A 20,505-nucleotide genomic window follows, 5' to 3' on the forward strand; every position below is an offset into this window, starting at 1 on the left:
TTTAATGGTGGGTGGTTTTTTGGAAGTAGACAGAAATTATAAAATGGGATCAAAGCAAGTATTCACTGAGGCACAAAAGCAAGGAAATAAGAAATGTGTCCAAGGACTTCCCTGGCAGTCCGGTGGTTAAGACTTTGCCTTCCAATGCAGAAGGTGCGGGTTCAGTCCCTGGTTGGGGAACTGAGATCCCTTGTGCCTTGTGACCAAAAAACCAAAACAGAGAAATAGGAGCAATATTGTAACCAGTTCAATAAAGACTTTAAAAATGGTCTACATTAAAAAAAAAAAAAAAAAAACCTTCAAAAAAAGAAGTGCCCAGGAAGTGGAAGACAGGGAAGGCTGACATGCTGCAGTCCATGGGGTTGCACAGAGTCGGACTGAGTGACTGCACAGCAACAACGAAGCAGTAAGACGGGTTTTCTTAGGTGACTTGACCCTGAACCTGAAGGCATTTGGGAGTAAAGGATTAGGGAGGCATTTGCGTGCAAGTGGATCTTCGTAGCCAGTGGGGAGCCTCTCCAGGCACTTCTTGGATGGGCAGCGCACGTCTGAATAGGCGCTGGAAAGACCTCGCCTCTCAGAACCACAGCGAATCAAAGGAGCTGGCAGTTGGGGCCAGTTCTGTTGTCACTTCGGTCATCTTGTTTGTCTAACGTCAAGTCAATCAAGCCTCATCTGGGAGCTGAGTCTCTAGGCTAGAATTTCCTGTCTTAGATTTTATAGCAAACCCCAAGGCTCAGTCAATATTGTCACATGCTGATATTTCTAATCAAGATTTAGGTCTGTCGTAAGCTAAGTAAACAATCCTTCTGCACAGGGAGGCAGTGTGTTTTGTGGAAAGAATATTTACTCTGGAGCCAGACAGACCTGGCTTCTGATCCAGTTCTGCAAGCATACAGAACTTTCAGAGTCAATTTCTGAGCTTTGGTCTCCTAATCTTTACAACGGGCATCAAATACCGGTCAGTAACTCAGATGACAAGAAATGTGAAATTTATGCACGTTAACAGGCCTACCTTCTCCTTGGTGCTCTGCCTGCGTAGCTGTAATCATTGCTACAGTGCCTGCTGGTACAGTAAAACTGCAAACAGAACCTTTGCTTCTTAAACTGCTAGCCGTTCTGCCCTATAAGGAATGTAAACTGTGGTTCATGGCTTAACCATAATGCATGAGCAAAGCCAATGCTCAGTTTTGCTCCCTAAGTATTAAATGTCTCCTTCCTCAAATTCAGCGAATATTTGCATATTGTGTGCAATCTTGGGGAAGTGACTACAAAACCGTCTTGTAAAATCATTCCACCCGGTTGGTGCATCTCTGGAAGGTAACACAAGGATGGGAAGGGAGCCTGGTGTGTTGGCTTTTCTGCCCTGGGGTCTGGGGGGCGCGGACAGTGAGCTCAGAAAAGCAGGGCTTGCCCATTGGCCACAGATGCTCAGTACGTGACTGTGGGTCAGGCACACACTGGACTTCATGGCAAGTCCCTCAGACGACCCACAGGCCCCTAAGCAAACCCCATGCCAAGCTGAGGACATGACTCCACGTCAAGTGATTCCGCTCATGTTAGCCAGTCCAGTTGGGCCGAGACTCTTCCTTTCCAGGGCTGACCTATACTTCAGGCTCAAATTCTCTGCTTTTTTTTTTTTTTGCAAGTGCTTACCGAACAGTTTAACATACAGAGACTGTGTGAGGCTGCCAGGCCCGGGGTTGGGATTTCTCTCTGTCAGCGATTCCATGTCTCAGCAGACCGTCCCACTGAAAGGCCTCTGCTGCTGCTGCTGCTGCTGCTGCTAAGTCGTTTCAGTCGTGTCCAACTCTGTGCAACCCCATAGATGGCAGCCCACGAGGCTCCCCCGTCCCTGGGATTCTCCAGGCAACAACACTGGAGTGGGTTGCCATTTCCTTCTCCAGTGCATGAAAGTGAAAAGTGAAAGTGAAGTCACTCAGTCATGTCCAACTCATAGCGAGCCCATGGACTGCAGCCTACCAGGCCCCTCCATCCATGGGATTTTCCAGGCAAGAGTACTGGTGTGGGGTGCCATTGCCTTTTCCAGAAGCCTCTATCTGTGTGGACAGCTTCGTTTTCACTGAGCCACTCATCAGACAAGGGACTGGTGTCCGCCTTCATCCGTGTGCTTTTGTGACTCAGAGTAGGGGGTGGGGGCGCCCAGCCGTGGTGGTTGTGTGCCATCCTGATGTTGGTGACACGACAGGTGAGCATGCTGCTGGGTAGAGAAAAGGACCAAGGACCGTCCCCTCCCAGTCATTTCTTATGGGACGTGGTGCCAGCGTAGGGTGTTGTACTCTGTGGGATCCTGGAAGAGAGAAGACAAGGGGGCAGGTTTCCAACAAACTTGACTCCTCTCTGAGGCTGGAAGTGCCGTTTGCACGTCATTTGTCAGCCTTCTCTAAGATAAAAAGATGCTTTTTTGCCAAAGGAGCATGCCCAGGGGCTTCCCTGGCGGTCCAGTGGTTGAGACTCTGTACTTCCATGTCAGGATGCCAGGGGTCTAATCTCTGGTCAGGGAGCTAAGATCCCACACACCACATGGCCATAAAAAAGAAAATTTCTTGAACTAAATAAAAAATGAAAATGCAACATACCAACTTAAAAAAATCGTATGGGAAAATCAAGTTTGAAAAAAAGGAACACAGCCAGTGGATTAATCCCTCTGGGTTCTAATCATGATCTGTAGGATCATTTTTTTTCTTAAGATAATTGTTTCTTAGGAGTGTTGCACAACCTGAAATGATTATGGATTTTCTGTGAATTACTCCTTGCACTTTTCTTCCACATCAGCATCTTTACAGTTGAACCATTTCTTCAGAACGATCCCCACACAGACATATTTGAGATACATACATAAGCTAGGAAAAAAGCGGCATTGCAAACACCCTCACTACTTTCCAGTTCTGAAGCTCAGTTATGGGGTCCCCTGTGCCTGGGAGACGCAGCCCTTCTCCTGTGGGTTGCATCCTGCGTGGCTGTGGAGCCTCACCATCTCCGAAAAACTCTCCTCCCTGCCCTGCAGCCCAGAGGCACCCCCCAGGGACCCTGCGGCCACTCAGTGATGATTGGAGGCTGACCCTGGATTCCTGTGTCTTTTCAATCACCTGGGGGAAACAAACAGAGAGTATATGATTTTTAGCAGGAAAAAAAATGCCATTGCTGTTTACTCAAATTATATCTCTGGGTACCCAGCACATACCTTCTCTCTGTGCAGTGACTTAAAACATCTTGCCTCCTGGTTATAGAAGTCATGTCTTTCACCGTCTTTTAAGGAAAGTGGAGTGTGCGTGTGAGTCACTCAGTCATGTCCAGCTCTTTGAGACCCCATGGACTGTAGTACCATCAGACTCCTCTGTCTATGGAACTCTCCAGGCAAGAATATTGGAATGCATTCTCTCCTCCCAGGGATCTTCCTGACGCAGGGATCAAACCCACGTCTCCTGCGCTGAAGGCAGATTTTTTAAGCAGAAAATAACCCCAAGTCCTTTTTCTTTCAGACCAACCCTCAGCAAATCCCTCTCTTCAGCTGTGTCTATAGTTGCTGCTGCCTCCACCCCTACAAAGTCACATTTGCTTGAATTTAATAATGTTTCTTCTCTAGGCTTATCTGTATTTTTGAGATTTTGTATGTAATAATAATAAAAAACACATATTGCATTTAGTTCAGAAAACAAAAGCAACTTTAAAAAACCTGGCAATGAACTCTCTCTCTCACCCATACTCATTTCAGCATTCAGGAGGGGCCTAAGGGAAGTCCAGGTTTTCCAGACCCTCAAAACCAGCCTCTCCTGGGTGTCTGCCTGGAAAGTAGGTGGCTGACCTATTTTAAACTTTCTCCATTCATCCAACAGGGGACCTGCCTCAACATCTTCAAGTCATGATCAACCTTCTGCGTTGTGAAGATAGAATCAAGCTGGTAAGAAGAGACGAGAGTGGCAAGTTTTCATTTTTAATGGTGACATTTGGTAGGCACTTATTGATGAGCAGGGAGTTGGAAGGGAGGTCGGGGAATGAGGGGGTGGGGGTTGGCTCTCTTACATTATAGCAAATTCTCCCAAGCTGTTCACTAAGGCCAAATTCCCCATCTGCTCCTCTGTCCCCCAGAAGGTGCAGGAAAGGGTGGATAAGGTCTCTGGGTCAGTCTGTGCTGAGCTGAAATCATCTTTCTCTGGGTTTTATTTGTTCACCCATGTTTAACGAAGTTTGAGGGTCTCCTCTGAGCCAGGCGCTGTCCCTCATTCTGGGGATATAAACTAGATGTAAGACTTTCATCCTAATGCCAAAACTCTCAGGGGAAAGATAAAAACAAAAGTCTCCGGTCTTGGGCTGGTGGAGGAAGGGGCAGCCACCTGGAAAGGCAGGCCAGCGAGAGCATGTCCGCCCATCTAGGCTGTGCGCTTGGAGAGTGCCTGGGCGGAGCGGGTCCGCTACATGGTGGTGGTGGACAGCAGCGGGCGCCAGGACACGGAGGAGAGTATCCTGCTGGGAGTCGACTTTTCCAGTAAGGAGAGGTGAGTCTGCTCTGCACGGTGGCTCCCCTCTGCGGCAGGGCCAGGAGTTGCTGCTGGAAAAAGGTTTCCAGGGTCCCATGCCCATGGTGGGAACAGTAGATGACAAGGTGGTCAGGCCCTGGGGACCGTGGAGGCCCTTGTTTTAGCTCTCATGTGCTGTGCTGGTCCAGTCTCTGCTCTCAGCGAGCTTAGGGTCTACACTCTGCTTAGAGATTTAACCCTGGGCCCCAGGGGTGCCTTAGAAGAGGGCACCTTAACCAGCAGGGCTTCCTGGAGGAGGTGACAGCTGTGATGAATACCCCAGGGCAAGCAGGAGCCAGACCAGGTAAAGCAGGAAGGCGCCTTCCAGGCTGACCATCCCGTATGGAAGTATGTGATCAATGGGGATTATATCAAGGGCCTGATTCAGTATTAATATCCCGTGGATTCCCAAGTGCTTGTTGATGGGTCCTGGGTCAGAGGCTTGAAGAGGGGTTGGGAATTTCCCAATAACTGGAGGCCAGGTTTCTAATAGTTTTATCATAGACCTTATTATGTGTGTTAAATGGAGGTGAACGACTCTCCTTACGTATCGGAGAAGTTAATGTGAGTGAGATCATTGCTGAACCTGAATTTGTTAAAACTGGATTAGAGTAGACTCTCTTTATTCCTCATTAACCTGCTCTTCGTTAAGCAAGCCATGTGCTTGCATTCTCCTGAGTATGAGGCAATAGGCTCAGCCCGGGCACACAGGGCAGCAACAGTATCCACGGTTCTCGGCCTCAAAGAGCCTGTAAGCTCAGCAGGGAAAGAGCCGTCACCAGAAGTCAGGGTGATGTACCCAGTAATGGAGAAGTGTGGGGTGGTCATGGGAACCCAGGAGGGGCATGGGCCTGGCAGGGAGCCTGCCAGAGGCCTTCAGGAACAGGCGATGGCTAAGCCCAGTCTTAGAGGACGAATGGGCTTGTCAGGTGAGTCTGGGGTTAGGGCAGGTCAGAGGATGCGTTGGGAGAGCATTTCAGGCAGAATTGAAAGCAGAAGTCGCGAGTCGCAGAGGCAGTGCTTGGCGTGGAGACCGTGCTGTCTCATCTTGTTCTTGCGAGGGGGCTGCCATTAGTCCCACCCTTGCGACCAAGACTCCATTGCTTGTTACAAGTAAATGAAGTAATAGGAAGGCAGATACAGAAGTGGAGGGTTGAAAAGATCCCCCACGGCTGCTGATACTCAGAGGATTGAGTGGGTTTCGTGAACCCGAGGACTGCCTGTGGCACGGTTTTGTGTGCATAGCCGTAGTCCCTTGGGGCCTGTCAGCCCATAGCAGAGAGATGTCCGTGTAGGGTCCCCGGAGGTGGTCTGAGCTGGCCCTGGAAGTGACGGCTGTTTCTCACAAGCCAACTCTTTTTCAAATGCCTGAAGAATTTTCATAGGGATCCGAGGAGACCCTCTGATAAAACCTTTTCTTTCCATCTGTGTTTCTCAGCAGTGCCAGGCTATGATACCTGAAGTGGTCAGGTATCATATCGCTGTTAGGATGGGCAAAAAAAACAAAATGCAGATTAAGCTTGATTTTAAAACACCAACTGCACAGCAGCTACAGAAACAGAGGTCCAGAAGTGAACTCCAGTCCTGATGTTGGCAGTTTCCCCACCCCTGCCACCCCAGGACAGGAGACTGAGGATAGCTGCCACGATTCGCCTGTGTCCCCCAGACTGTGTGGCCTCGTGCCAGGCGCATGCCTGCCGTTGTCGGCTTCACTCCTGCTGCACTGCGGGCGTGTGGTCCACTGGTTGCTCCTGGCCCCTGAGAGCTGTAGCTGAGACCTAGCATTTATGGAGTCATGGTCCCCCGTGACTGTCTCTAAGCTGGGATTTCTGGCCATCCTAGGCCCGCGTCTTCTCGAATTCAGTGGTGGGCTGTCCCTGCAGACAGATACACCCCTAGGGAGCAGGACCCGGGGCAGGTGGTGGTTCCCCGCTGTGAGCTGCACCAGCTGGGTGGAGACACAGCGAGGGAAGGCCTCGTGCAGGAGGGTGGACCCTAACTCCAGACGTCTCCTCTTCCCTCCTGTGTAGTAAAAGCTGTACCATCGGGATGGTTCTCCGACTGTGGAGCGACACAAAAATCCACCTCGATGGAGATGGGTAAGGAGACCTCTTTAAAAGGGCTTCTTTCACCGTAGACTTTGAAACACGAGTCAGTTTGGACATCGTTGGGTAATCATTAACACAATCTCTGTGTGTGACATGTTTATCACGTCAGGAGGAGTAACACTGCCCTCCCGTGAGGCACACAAGGCAGGGTCCATTTGGGACGTGATACCAGGGAGTTTGGGCTTTCCTGATGGCTCAGTGGTAGAGACCCCACCTGCCAGTGCAGGGCACATGGGTTTGATCCCTAGGTTAGGAAGATACCCTGGAGGAGGAAATGGCAGCCCACCCCAGTATTCTTGCCTGGGAAATTCCATGGACAGAGGAACCTGGCAGGCTATAGTCCATTTGGTCGAAAAGAGTCAGGCACAACTGAGCACGCACACACCTCTAATGAGAAGGGAGTCTGGGTTATGAGGTGCCAACAGAAACATTCTACTTTTGGGGAGATCTTCTGCTGTATGAAGTTCAAGAATAGCGTTAAACGGACGTTCATCCATTTGCCTTGAGTTGTTAAATGAACACTCGCCATGTGTCCTCCCGGGACTGGTCCCTGCAAGTGCACGGGTGATAGGGTGCGGCTGGAGTTCCAGGTCTCTGAGGGCTGAGGGGAGACATGCAACCAACAGGTGCAGTGTGTTTCAGGTGCCCCTTGGGGGCGCTGAAGAGGCGGAATCATCCCAGTGGCCAGAGGGCAGTCCAGATCCCAGAGCGGCCGTGAGGTGGGGGGACCTCAGGTACAGCCAAGAGTGGGAAGAAGCAGGAGAGGAAATGATCTCCACCTGCGATTCCAGCAAGAAAAGTTATGTGGCTGTGTAGATAAAACTGGGAGGGAAAAATGAAAATCAGATTTACTGAAGATATGGGCTTACGATTACTTTTCTAATTTTTTAAAATTTTTATTTGTTTACTTAAAAAAATTTTTTTGACCCTGCTGTGCAGCTTGCAAGATCTTAGTTCCTCAACCAGGGATCGAACCTGTGCCCCCTATAATGAAAGCAAGGAGTCTTAGCCACTGAACCTCCAAGGAATTGCCATATATATTCCCCTTTTAAACTTTTATCTTTCATTAATGTGTTTCTTACGCAACTCAAAAAAACATAGATGGGGACTTCCCTGATGGTCCAGTGGCTTTGACTCCAGGCTCCCAATACAGAGATCCCCTGGTTTGATCCCTCGTCAGAGAACTAGATCCCACATGCCTGCAACTAAGACCCTAATGGAAAAAAAAAAAAAAAACCTAGATAGTGTGTGTGGGGCCAGAAGTAGGGGAGCAGGGTGGGCAAGTGAAGCGAGAGTGTCCAGTGCTGGGGTTGCCCTTTGCTGGGTTTTCGGTTTTCGGCTGACTTTGCGTTGCTGGGTTAAAAGCCAGTCTTCCGGATCTGAGAACTTATTTCTCTCTTTCTCTCTTTTTCTTTTTTTTCGCTTTTGCCCTTGTCTCTGTGGCCTATGGTCCCTCGTCAGACAGTATGAGGCAGACTTGTCCTCGGGGTGTCCCCCACCACCTGGCAGTGACGTGGTTGGGGGCTCCGCCTTCTCACCACGCCATCTTTTGTTTTTCATTCCCAGTGGATTCAGCGTCAGCACCGCTGGGAGGATGCACGTCTTCAAGCCTGTGTCTGTCCAGGCTATGTGGTAAGTGTGGTTTCAGGGACTTTTAACTCCTTACAGATATTTTCCTAGCTGATAGCACGAATTAAAAAACCCCATCTCCTGAGAAGCACGTTTAGGTATGTTTATTTTATGTGTGTGGCAAAATACATGTAACATAAAATTTACCATTTTAAGCTGTTTTTTTTTTTTTTTGGCCACTCTGTGCAGTATGTGGGATCTCAGTTCCCCAACCGGGGCGTCGAACCCACGCCCTTTGCATTGGGAGCTCGGAGTCTTAACCACTGGACCGCCAGGGAAGTCCCTTAAGCGTTTTTCAAGGTTGCAGTTCAGTGACATTAAGTACATTTCCAGTGTTGTACACCCATCATCACTGTCCACTTCCAGAACTTTTCATCACTTGAAACAGAAGCCGTGCATTTATTAAACGTTAATTCCGCATTGCCCCCCTCCCAGCACCTGGTAGCCTCTATTTTCGCTCTCTATGACTTTGCCTGTTCTGGGTCCCTCATGTAAGTGGGGTCATACAGCATCCCATCCTCTCATGTCTGGCTTCTTGCACCTAGCATGATGCTTTCAGGGTTCATCCATGTTGCAGTACTTCATTCCTTTTTAAGGATGAACAGTAAGTTTGTTATATGGATATACTGCTTTTGTTTATCTGTTCATCTCTTGATGGACATTTGGGTTATTTCCTCCTTTTGGCGGCTATGAATAGAGCTGCTGTGATCTCTGGCAGACAAAGTATCTGCTGAATCCCTGCTTTCAATTCTTTGGGGAATGTACCTAGGAATGGAATTTCTAGATCATGTGGTAATTCTGTCTCCAGTCTTTGAAGGGGTGCCCCCGACACAGTGTCTTACACTGTAGCCATTCATTCACTGATAATTTTTCCATCCAGGGCCTCATTTGTCCACCCTTCATTGATACCTGATTCACCCCATTCACTGAGAAATACTCAGCAGATATTTTTGTAAAAAGAAGTAGGAAACGGATAAGTAAATTGGCTGCTACCGTATGCGTTGGCAGTTTCGTTTCTTCTGCCCCACTCTGCCTTCCCAAACCTATTCTGCAGTTAGTTCTCATATTAAAATTAGTTTCTAGAACTCATTTCCCTAGGAAATTTGAGCATCTAAGCTATTCTGACATTGATGGGAGGGAGCTGAAAATTAACTGACTGAGGATACAACCAGCCCTCTGTGCCACGTGTTGAGGAAGCTTTCCTTCCAACTGCTCTGCTAAACTGGGGTCCCTGCCTTCAAGGTAACTGCAGCCTCAGCAGTGAATCCATCCTTGGGAGCCCACCCGCGGATGGAACGTGACCTGGGAGCCGGCCCGACTGGGCGAGTTAGGAAGCTGTGTTGTTCCCTCCTTGGGGCTGATGGCGGGTGCTGTCTCGGCCCTCAGGGTCACTGCCCCGTGTCCTGGAGGCCCGCAGAGGTGCCTGGCGGCCGTGCGGCCCCCTCGGGTTTCCTGTCCCTGACCCTCTCCCCCTCCCCTGGCCCCAGGTCTGCCCTGCAGGTCTTGCACAAGGCTTGCGAGGTCGCGCGGCGGCACAACTACTTCCCAGGGGGCGTGGCGCTGCTCTGGGCCTCCTACTACGAGAGCTGCATCGGCTCCGAGCAGAGCTGCATCAACGAGTGGAACGCCATGCAGGACCTCGAGTCCACGCGGCCCGACTCCCCCGCCCTGTTCGCAGACAAGTGAGTGCCCCGACCCCGGACCCTGGCCCGCACAGCATCCCGCCCCGTCATGTCCCAGAACCAGCACCGCAGGCAGGGGTTCCTGACCTGCAGCCCCCAGGGGTTGTCTTTGGCTGGGGGGAGGATCTGTGACTTCCACTCCCCCTTTGGAAATTATAGACGAATTCAGGTGTGAATGCATTTCTGGGGAGCGGTTCCATAACTGTTCATCAGCCTCCCTGTGCGGTGCTCCAGCCCCTCTTCCCCAGGGCCACAGATGGGTTTGCAAAGCCTCTTCCTCTGCTTATAAGAGTGAATAAGTTTATAAGATGAATGTAACGTCTGGTTCCTCGGGTCCCGAAACACGACTTCATGAAAGCAGGCCCGGAGCTGTCTCTCAGAGGCTGTAGAGGTGCCCCCGCGTGCCCCGAGGCCACACTCAGTCAGCTCTAGTCCCAGAAGGAGGGAGGCACTTGCCCCTTCTCTCCTGGTAAGATCCTTGTCCTGAGTGTCCTGTTCCTCAGGGATATCGCATGTAGGAGGGCTGTATATGGAGGGGAGCCCAGCATATGTGGGGAGGACAGAAGCCACATGTATGAGGCCTCCAAGAAATTACAAGAGCATTGGCCAGAATATGTGCCTTCGAGTATAAAGAAGGCGCATCACGTGCGAGAAGGGTTGTCCTGTTCAGTCCGTGTGGCCCCAGGGTCAGGATCAGGCTGGCCTGTAGAAGGTGCAGGGAGGCTCGCAGATGTTGATTCCGTTTAAATGTGTAAGGAGGTAACAGGAGCCAGATGCAGCTGGGCCACGGGCTTCCTGAGGGCCCCGGGGGTTCCAGCCTCCAGCCCTGAGAGTCTGGGGCTCTGCAGACCCACACAAGGAGTGAGGGTGCCTCGCCACCAGCGTTTGCATCCTCAGGGGACATCCCTGCCCCTCTCCCCTTCTCACTGAGAACGTGGCTGAGCCGTGCCCCGTGCCGCCCAGGCGCAGCTGAGGTTTCTGTGAATGCCAACCACAGGCCTCTTCAGTTCTGCACGTCCCTAAACACGACTTCTCCCCAGGCCTACCGAAGGGGAGAGGACGGAGCGTCTCATCAAAGCCAAACTCCGGAGCATCATGATGAGTCAAGACCTGGAGAATGTGACGTCGAAAGAAGTAAGAGCGCGTCCCTGCTGGGCAGGCCGAGGTGGCGGGCGTCCCTGCTTCCGATTGCGTAGAGCCGAGAGGTTGAAGCTGCCATTGTAAAAAAATCACATACGATCTGTTTATGAATTAGCACATGTAAAAAAAATCCTTCCAAAGCCAGAGGAGACTACCCTTTATTGTTTTTCTGGATCGCTCGTTTTCTTCTTTCTGTTGCTTTTTGTCTACGGAATGCTGTGAATTATAGTAACAGCTGAATTCAGCAGCAGGTTGACGGTGTACAAAGCAGTCTTTTTATGAAATAATACACAATGAAGCCCATCATGGTATCTTCCAAAGTGAGATGAAACTGATCTTATGTTTTCACGGTGATAGATTTGAGCATTGGAAAAGCATTAAGTGCTTTCAACTCAGTAGAAAAGATCCCAGGGAATCAGATTCCTTCTTTGAAATAATAAACGTCCCCCAGTCAGAGTCACTTTGAGGCCGAGTAGCCTGTATTCCTGCCACCCAGGCGTGTGTTCGCTATGTCTAAATGCATATATGATGACTCTTGAAAAAAGCCCCCAAATACTTCCTTTGAAAACAGCCACAGTTGGGCTTCTCAGGATGCTCAGAGGTAAAGAATCTGCCTGCCAATGCAGAAAACACAGGTTTGATCCCAGGGTCAGGAGGATCCTTGGGAGAAGGAAATGGCAGCCCACTCCGTATTCTTGCCTGTGAAATCCTATGGACAGAGGAGCCTGGGGGGCTACAGATCAAGGGGTTGCAAAGAGTCGGATGCGACTAAGAGCCTGAGCAACAGCAGCAGCGCAGTTCATGTTGTGACCTGACTTCTTTGAAGGAACTGTTTGTCGTGGGTTTTTTTTTTTTTAAACCCTCCTAATATTTTCCACTCTGCAGATTCGTAATGAATTAGAGAAACAGATGAACTGTAACCTGAAAGAATTCAAGGAATTCATAGACAACGAGATGCTCCTTATCTTGGGACAGATGGACAAGCCCTCTCTCATCTTCGACCATCTTTATCTCGTAAGAGGCACAGTGTCGGGCGGGGCCTGGCTTGGGGCCGGGGATGTAAATCAGACTGGGATTTGTTTAGAGTTTGCAGCAAGTCATGAGTGGGGAGAAACTTGAGTTCCTGGAGCCTCCGTCGTAACTTTTACGGGAACTCCCCTCTTGACCCTTTTCTCTGGCCTTCAGCCTACTGGTTTGCTTACCGAGCCAGACATTGGAGCCGAGGCTCCCAGCTGAGCTGCGGGGAGTTGTCTAAAGAGCTCTCTGGCGTCGGCGGTTGGTTGCCCTTTTCAGACACACACCACCTTCCCGCCTTCCTCGGTCACTACCAGAAACCCCCTCCAAATGGTCTGCGGGCTGGGAAAAAAAAAGCCCAGTTACTGCAGGGAGCACACATGCCTAACCCCAAAGTTAGGCCTAGGCGGCCCGAGACGTGAGAAAAGGCAGAGGCGGCAGCATTGCCCCGCCCTCCCCGCTGGTGCACAGCTGCCCCCGGCCCTGCTCCCAGAGCCCCTGGAGGGAGCAGACCCTGCGGACACACAGCCGGCGGGGTCTGCACATCCATCACTCCCTCCGCCCCGTCTCTCGCTCAGATTTTCATAAAGCTGTCCATCTCCATAGAAGGCAACCGGCACGTTTTCAAAGTCAGGGGGACCGTAGAGGAAGGCACGTTCCTACAGTGAGGGGTCCGCAGGGCATGATGGAAACTGTAAACCACCCCCCTCCCCCGCCCCCGCCAACCGCAAGCAGGGTCCCGTTCCACAGCCTGACCAGCTAGGTGCCTGGGAGCAATCCTTTCGGCCTCACTTTTCCTTCATTCTATACCTCAGGGCAGGAGGGCCTCCCCAAGCAGCTCAGTGGTGATTCAGGAGATGAGGGTTTGATCCCTGGGTCGGGAAGATCCTCTGGAGGAGGAAATGGCAACCCACTCTGGTATTCTTGCCTGGGAAATCCCAAGAACAGAGGAGCCTGGCAGTCCATGGGGTTGCAGAGAGTCACAGAGCAGGCACCCACATAGCTCAGCGGACCTTTATAAAGCTTAAGTTAGTGTGTGTTTAAAGCACCCAGTATAGTTTCTGCGGGCACTCATAAATGGTACCCATGGTCAGAGCAGAAATCACTTCCTTGGGAAAGTTGACAGAGCATATTGGCTGCTGAAGGGGTGACCGACTGTTTTCTGCCTGTAGGAAGTAACCAGTAGTTCCCCAAATGTGTATGTCGTGATATATACTTAATGGAGTATACATAGGTTTAACATGTTTTTATATACTGATCTATAACCCTGATCTATAGATATTTACTGTAGTATGTATGTAAACTGGTTATAAGTGTGTGGATTTGAAGCCGGAATCTTGAAAGCAGCCCTGTCTCTACCCTTCTCCCTGCAGAGTGGGTTATCTTCCCTCGTGGACACACAGCCAGAGGCACCTTGGCTGGCCTCTCCACCAGGTGGTGATCACGGCAAGGGGATGCTCGCAGCCCTAGTGGAGCTCTCGTTATTTTTTTCGGTGTGGCTCGGTGCTTTATGTCACTTTTTCCATGAGAGTTACCAAAGGAATTTTTATATTTGAGCCTCTCCCTCCAGTATGAGAAATCCAGCTAGTTGCCCGCACACTGCCAGCTCCACTGGGGCCGTTGCCTCCAGAGGGGTCCGCCTTCCTGGGAAGGGAAGTTTACTGGGAGACCACAGGGCGCTGCTGCTCTTCTGACTCGGGGTCCATCACATTTCCTAAGAGCAAAGTGGTGTTTTTATCTTCGGGCTTTTTTTTTTTTTTCCCCCTTCTGTATTCTTTGCCTCCTTGGAAATGGAGGGTTTGTTTTTGTAAGAAACCATTTTTAAAATATGAAGTTATAACCTGTGTGACTTCCCTGACGGTCTGGGGAAGACTGAGCTCCCAATGCAGGGACCTTGGGTTCAGTCCCAGGTTATGGAGCTAAGATCCTGTATGCTGCACAGAGTAGCTGGGAAAAAAAACAAAAACATGATATAGACGGTTAGGAAATATAAAGGGCTTCCCTGATGGCTCGGCAGTAAAGACTCTGCCTGCAGTGCAGGGGATGTGGGTTTGACCCCTGGCTTGGGAAGAGCCCCTGGAGGAGAAAGTAGCAGTCAACTCCAGAATTCTTGCGGGGGAAATCCCGTACACAGAGGAGCCTGTCAGGTACAGTCCATGGGGTCTCAGAGAGTCGGACACGACTGCGTGACTGCATCCCCACCAGGAAACGCAAGTCTAAGGCAGAAAAGCGTTCTCGATTTCACTAATCTAGAGGCAGTCACTGTTAATACTCTGGAATGTTTATTTTTCTGTCTTCCGGGGTTTTTTTTTTTTTTAATGCATTTATAACTTCTTAAAAAAGAAAGAGAAAGAAAAAGAAAGGAACCATACTAGTTGATTCTATAGTTTTGTATCCTGCTTTAGAAAACCCTTTTTCACTATGTGGCCTTTCCCTGTGTCATTAAATACCCTGCAAAAGTAGGATTTATTTCGGCGGCTCCGTCACGCGGACCCATCATCATCTGTGTTACTGATTTCTTCTTGTTGAACCCGTGGGTGGTTTCTGCTGATCTGTTATTATAAATAACCATAAATATCCCTGCACATATATCCCTGTGTGAATTCTGGGTGTTTCCTCAGGGTAGCCTTTTATAAGTGGAATTTCTAGGTCAGACGGTGGGAACTTTTTTAACGTTGCCAAATACTTCCCAGAAAAGGTAAACCCATTCCTGCCTGCAGTGAGTGGGGTGTAGAAGTGCCCTCTCCTGCCTGGCAGGTCAGAGGTCACTGCTTCTGGTGCCCAGGACCCCGCCGGAGACCTGGGAAAAGGAGTGGTGAGGGGGAGGGGCAGGGTTTCCTCGACCTGCCCTTCTCTCCGACGATGCCTTGAATTCTCAGGGAACCTGCCTTGATCCTGGCCTCTTTCCGTCGGCTTCCTCTGAGGCCAGGGGCTGTTGAGATTCCGCACCACCATCAGGGCTGGCGCGCACCGCGCATCCCACAGGCAGCCCTGAGGTGACGTGCAACACTCACGGGGGTCTGTGTGGTCTGTCCCCCAGGGCTCTGAATGGAATGCATCCAACCTGGAGGAACTGCAGGGCTCAGGGTGAGTCTGCCCCCCTTGTCTCCCCTCGTCCTTCCAGGCAGCTTAGAAACCCTCAGCTCAGCCGTCCAGTGGAGGCCGAGCCCTGGTGCCGCCCACCCACCCGCCCGGAATTGCCCCCACCCCAGTCTCCAAAGCGGCCACTAGCTTGCTTGATTGGCATAGCTAAACCAGATGTGCTTCGAAATGCCACCTCCTTGAATGATTCAGGGACTTTAGATATTACTGGGGTTTGGAAATGTGGGTGTCAGGGAGAACGATTTTAAGCCACCCTCGAACTGTGCAGGGCAACCTGGATCCTGGGAGGGCCACGAGCCGCCTCCCACTGCCCTATCGCCCGACAGGGATGCTGAGCGTCCTGTTACCTGTGAGCCAGTCAGCAGTGCTCCCCAGACCACTCCGGTTCTATCTGAGGTGGTGCTTTTGAGCCTGACACCCACAGTTAGATACTCAGCGTTGGCAAAAACATACAGCTCAGTCTGAGAAACGCTCGGGAGCAGGAATTAAAAAAATGTATAAATCTAGACCTTTAAGAACAAATGTCTGGACATCTTTTTAAGAAACAACACAGCCACAAAATCACCATCCTGTGTGTCTGACATGATGGCATTCTTGAATTACTGCATTAAAAGTCAAGACTAAACAAATCTTAAAATATATCTTCAGAGCTACTGGTTAAGATGTGTTCTTTCAACAGAAAGGGATCTTGAAGTGGAGGGTTATCCTGTCTATGCTTTATCTTGCTGGGAATAAATAAATGATTTTAAAGGTTTTTCTCTTTTTCTAAAGCATTAATAAGTATTCTCTTATGAGATCTATTTGAGGTGTTTTCAAACTCCTGAAATTATTTTGGTCTTCCAGGAATGTAAGTATTAAGTAGAGAACTATAGAACCTGGGTTAACTGGGTTAGCAAACCCTCCAGACTGTTTATTTATAGCCTATCTTGTTTGAAAAAGGATTTAAGGCAGTTCCCAAGGGCGTAAATAATGGATGGATATATTCAGCGTAACTACTTAAAAGTGGAGACATTGGTTTTTTTTTTTTTTAAGCCTCTGTATACCCATAATAGTTACGAATTCTGAAGCTTTAAGAGACTTAAAAATGTGTTTAAGTAATACATATGATGAATTTCTAGAATTAACATTGCTTGACAGTGCTTTGAATGAATCTTTTTATAAGTTTTTTAATGCAGAAATTTGTGTTTTTTTTATCATAAATATAATATATTCTCATCATACAGAGGGCATTTAAAAGATACCAGAATGGCAGCCCACTCCAGTATTCTTGCCTGGAGAATCCCACGGACAGAGGAGCCTGCCAGGCAGTCCAGGGGGTTGCAGTGAATCGGAGATGACTTAGTGCCAGACTTTCACATTCAAAACAAACAAAAAACCAAAAAAAAAAAAAACCCCTATGAAATTCTGCCATGAAAACATAGATCTTTTATAAATGTGTATTTAATGTTCTCTCTGCACAGTTTTTTTTTTCCCTTTTGTGCTATCTTTCTTTTTTTTTTATTTCTTTTGAAGGATAATTGCTTTACAGAATTTTGTTGTTTTCTGTGAAACCTCAGCATGAATCAGCGATAGGTATACATATATCCCCTCCCTTTTCAACCTCCCTCCCATCGCCCTCCCCATCCCACCCCTCTAGGTTGATACCGAGCCCCTGTTTGGGTTTCCTGAGCCAGACAGCAAATTCCCGTTGGCTATCTAATTTTACATACGCAATTTTTTATTACTCTGTTTTTTTGTCAATCCTTGTTCTGATTTTCCAAATTTGTTCTTTATCTTTTTTTTTCTCATTGCAGTGTTGACTATATTTTAAACGTCACTAGAGAAATAGATAATTTTTTCCCTGGCTTATTTGCGTACCATAACATCCGAGTCTATGATGAAGAGACCACAGACCTCCTCGCCCACTGGAACGAGGCGTACCATTTTATAAACAAAGCAAAGTAAGTGGGCAGAGAAGCCAGAGAAACCAGGCTGGGGAAGACGCTGACTGGCAGCCACAGGGCGGGCAGACGTTAATGGGGACCCCAGACACAGCCAGCTCCTGGCTCGAGGGTCCAGCGGCGCGCCACGCTCCTCTGGTTGTAGAGCAGAGGACCCCAGGCACCGGCAGGGCCAAGTCATCCGTCTTCTCCAGGGCCCCAGCTGAGCGCCTGCTCTCCCACCTGCCGTGCCGCTTGGCCCCCGTCTCACCATCAGCTCTGGCTCCGGGCATGGCTTCTGGCTCAGGCACACACTGTCAGGCGCTCTGCCTGTGGGGAGTTGCTGAGCCGGGCGGGGGGGACGCATGCGGGCCAGACATGACTCAGAGGACCTTTGGGGCTGCTGCCCCGGAGGAATCTGCCCAGACATCTCCTCTGGCAAGTGCCCGGAGCTGTGGCCGCCTGCGCCTGAGTTCGCTGGACTCCGTTCATGTAGGATGGGGTCACCCAACCCCCAGCGCCCTCAAGCCTGTCTCCAGCGTCAGCCTGTCTTGTCCTCACCTTACCCTCCCAAGGAACACCTCTGCCTCCCTGAAGTAGGACCAGCAGGAAACAACTCTTTTGAGACGCTATCAAGAGACACCCCCACCCCTTCTGCTTTGCACCCCTCCAGCTCAAAGCTCCGTGATGTAGGACCAAATCTTAGTTCCCCTGGTTCCTGGGGCATAGACTTCAGCAGTCCAAAAAAAACAAACTGAGATCTGAGGACGAATTTCAAGCCTGGGGTAAAGGAAGTGAGCCTGTCCCTACCTGACAGGTGGGCTGCTTCTAATGTAAGCAGGCAGGCTGGCGCCCTACCTCCTGTACAAATAAACCCTCACAGGTGCGGCCTCCCCAGCCTGTGCCCACCCCTGCCCCCCCAGCCTGTTCCCCCCTCACCTTTTTGGAGCAGCGGCAGCTAGAGCAACAGTGTTCCTGGCTTGCCGTGTCTGTTAAATCTGCCCTGCCCGGACCCGTACCATCTCCTTACAAAAAGCCTATCGGCCCATCTGTTTCCTTTGGCTTCTTTCTCTGGTGGCTCCTTAGCTCTCCTGTCTGCAGAGGTGCTCTCTCTCCCGGGCCCTGGAACTTTCCCTCCGCTGACCCCATTTTTCTGCAGTAACCCACTCCCTGTCCCCATCTGCTCTGCAGATAACTCCTTTCGCTGCTGCCTGCCCAAGGGGCTCTGGTCTCCCGGCCCGTCCTGGCCAACCCGGGAAGACTCCTGCTTCTTCACTGGAGATGGCCTAATTCAGGAGCTCTCTCCCTGCCAAACTTGGGCCCAGCCGGAGAGCTCCATCTCGATTTCCCATTATGTGCTAATTGATTTGGCAGCCAAGTTATTTCCTTCTGAGGGTCTGTGGACACCTGCTACCTAAACCTCAGGACCTTGGAGGGTTTGGGCAATGAGATAACCTCAGGGTTTTTTGTTTTAAAAATATCTGTCTCACGGAGCCTGAGAGAATGCAGTTGCACCAGCTCGTGCCCTCTCCCCTTGCCCCGGCCACTGCAGGAGGAACCGCTCCAAATGCCTGGTCCACTGCAAGATGGGCGTCAGCCGCTCAGCTTCCACGGTCATAGCCTACGCAATGAAGGAATTCGGCTGGACCCTGGAGAAAGCCTACAACTACGTGAAGCAGAAACGCAGCATCACGCGCCCCAACGCAGGCTTTATGAGGCAGCTGTCTGAGTATGAAGGCATCCTGGACGCCAGGTGGGTGACCATGTGCCGGGAAGAACCGACCGGCAAAGCCGGGCTCCAAGAGCCCTGCTGCCCAGTCACGCTCCCGTCCAGCCCAGGGTTGGCTTCCACAGCCAGAAATCCTGCCTCGGGGTTGGCGGGGTGGAGGGGAGCCCGTCTGAGCAAAACAGCTATTGTTTGGGGTTTGATTAGCGGTTTCCAGGAGGGATCTGTGTTGATTGTGTTGGCACGCACAGAAAGCTGTTCTGCGGCTGGAGGGAGCAGGGCACGGCTTCTGATCCAAGGCAGGACTCCCACGTGCGGCTCGGCCCTGGGCTGCCCCGTTTCCTAAGCATCTGCTCTGTGCCCAGCCCCGTGCCAGGTTTCAACGCAGGGCAGCTCCAGGGACTGCAGGGGCAGACCCGGGCCCACCGCTGCCAAATTGGCAACTCAGGCCTGACTCATCCATCTGCCCCGGTCACAGTCTCCTCTCCTGAGTTAAGAATTGACCCCATTCCCCCTGCCCCTCCTCCTACTCTTCTTTGGTGGCTCAGCTGGTAAAGAGCCTGCCTGCGATGCAGGAGACCCTGGTTCAATTCCTAGGTCAGGAAGAGCCCCTGGAGAAGGGATAGACTACCCACTCCAGTATTCTTGTGCTTTCCTGGTGGCTCAGACGGTAAAGAGTCCACCTGCAATGCGGGAGAACTGGGTTCAGAAGATCTCCTGAAGAAGGGAACGGCCACCCACCCCAGTATTCTTGCGTGGAGTAGCCATACAGACAGAGGAGCCTGACAGGCCACAGCCCGTGGGATTGTGGAGAGTCAGACGTGACTGAGCAACTCTCGCCACCCCCTCGGAAGGTGGCTGTGAAATTCCCACGAGCGCCATCCACGTGCTTTAGTAGACCCATCTCGTGGTCAGTGATGATGTAGCTGCTTTTTAATTCTCTAACCACCACCACCCACCTACCTACCTACCCCGCCATGAGAAAGGTCTGCAAAGGACAGAGGACTCCTCATTTACGGGGAGTCAGGAACGGACACTGGAGGTTGAGGTGTCCCATGTCACACAGCCAGAGGGCGACCCAGGGAGGAGGGGTATTCCTCAGGCCTGTCAGCCTCTGGGGGTCCCATGCAGGGTGGTCCTGCCCCCATGGGGGGGGTCCACTCACTCTCCCTGCTCCTTTTCTGCTCAGTCTGCCCAAGGCGTCCCTGACAGCTGTTCCTGCTTGGTGCCATGGGGAGGCCGCAGGCTAAGTCCGCCAGCTTCTTGGCCACATCTGAGGAAGCAACCAGGGGTCTGGAGAATAGCTCTGGACATCTCTGGACTCCTTCACTGTCAGCCGGAGAGCAGCTGGACGGATGTGCAGGCAGAGCTGAGTGGGAGGGGATGGGAGATATCAGCTCCTTTAGCCCTTCAGTCACTTGCTACCATCAATAGCTTGCAGCCCAGCCAGGGGTCTCCAGGCCAGGTTCACAGCTGCACAGCATTTTGACCTTGAATCCCAGCCCCATCTGACGGCCCGCCTGGCCTGGCCTGGCCTGGCGTAGGCACGCAGAGCAGACGGCCGAAAACAGCAGCAAGCCCTTAGTTTGCACATCCTTTTATGTTTACATCTCTTAACCCTTGGCCCGCGATGGTGGTGAGTCTCTT

General features: G+C 50.9%; 1 protein-coding gene across 1 annotated transcript in view; it reads left to right on the plus strand.

The window, feature by feature from the left end:
* Positions 1–20,505, plus strand: part of SSH1 (slingshot protein phosphatase 1) — a 57,289-nt gene that overhangs the window by 27,188 nt on the left and 9,596 nt on the right. The window contains exons 4-13 of the mRNA XM_052654607.1: positions 3,858–3,922; positions 4,396–4,517; positions 6,569–6,637; positions 8,213–8,278; positions 9,763–9,957; positions 10,998–11,091; positions 11,983–12,111; positions 15,152–15,198; positions 17,007–17,153; positions 18,685–18,885. Of these exons, the coding sequence (XP_052510567.1) occupies positions 3,858–3,922; positions 4,396–4,517; positions 6,569–6,637; positions 8,213–8,278; positions 9,763–9,957; positions 10,998–11,091; positions 11,983–12,111; positions 15,152–15,198; positions 17,007–17,153; positions 18,685–18,885 (1,135 nt within the window). The remainder of the gene's footprint in view (positions 1–3,857; positions 3,923–4,395; positions 4,518–6,568; positions 6,638–8,212; positions 8,279–9,762; positions 9,958–10,997; positions 11,092–11,982; positions 12,112–15,151; positions 15,199–17,006; positions 17,154–18,684; positions 18,886–20,505) is intronic.

Source organism: Budorcas taxicolor, chromosome 17 (genome assembly GCF_023091745.1).
Source record: "Budorcas taxicolor isolate Tak-1 chromosome 17, Takin1.1, whole genome shotgun sequence".
NCBI classification, from domain to species: Eukaryota; Metazoa; Chordata; class Mammalia; order Artiodactyla; family Bovidae; genus Budorcas; species Budorcas taxicolor.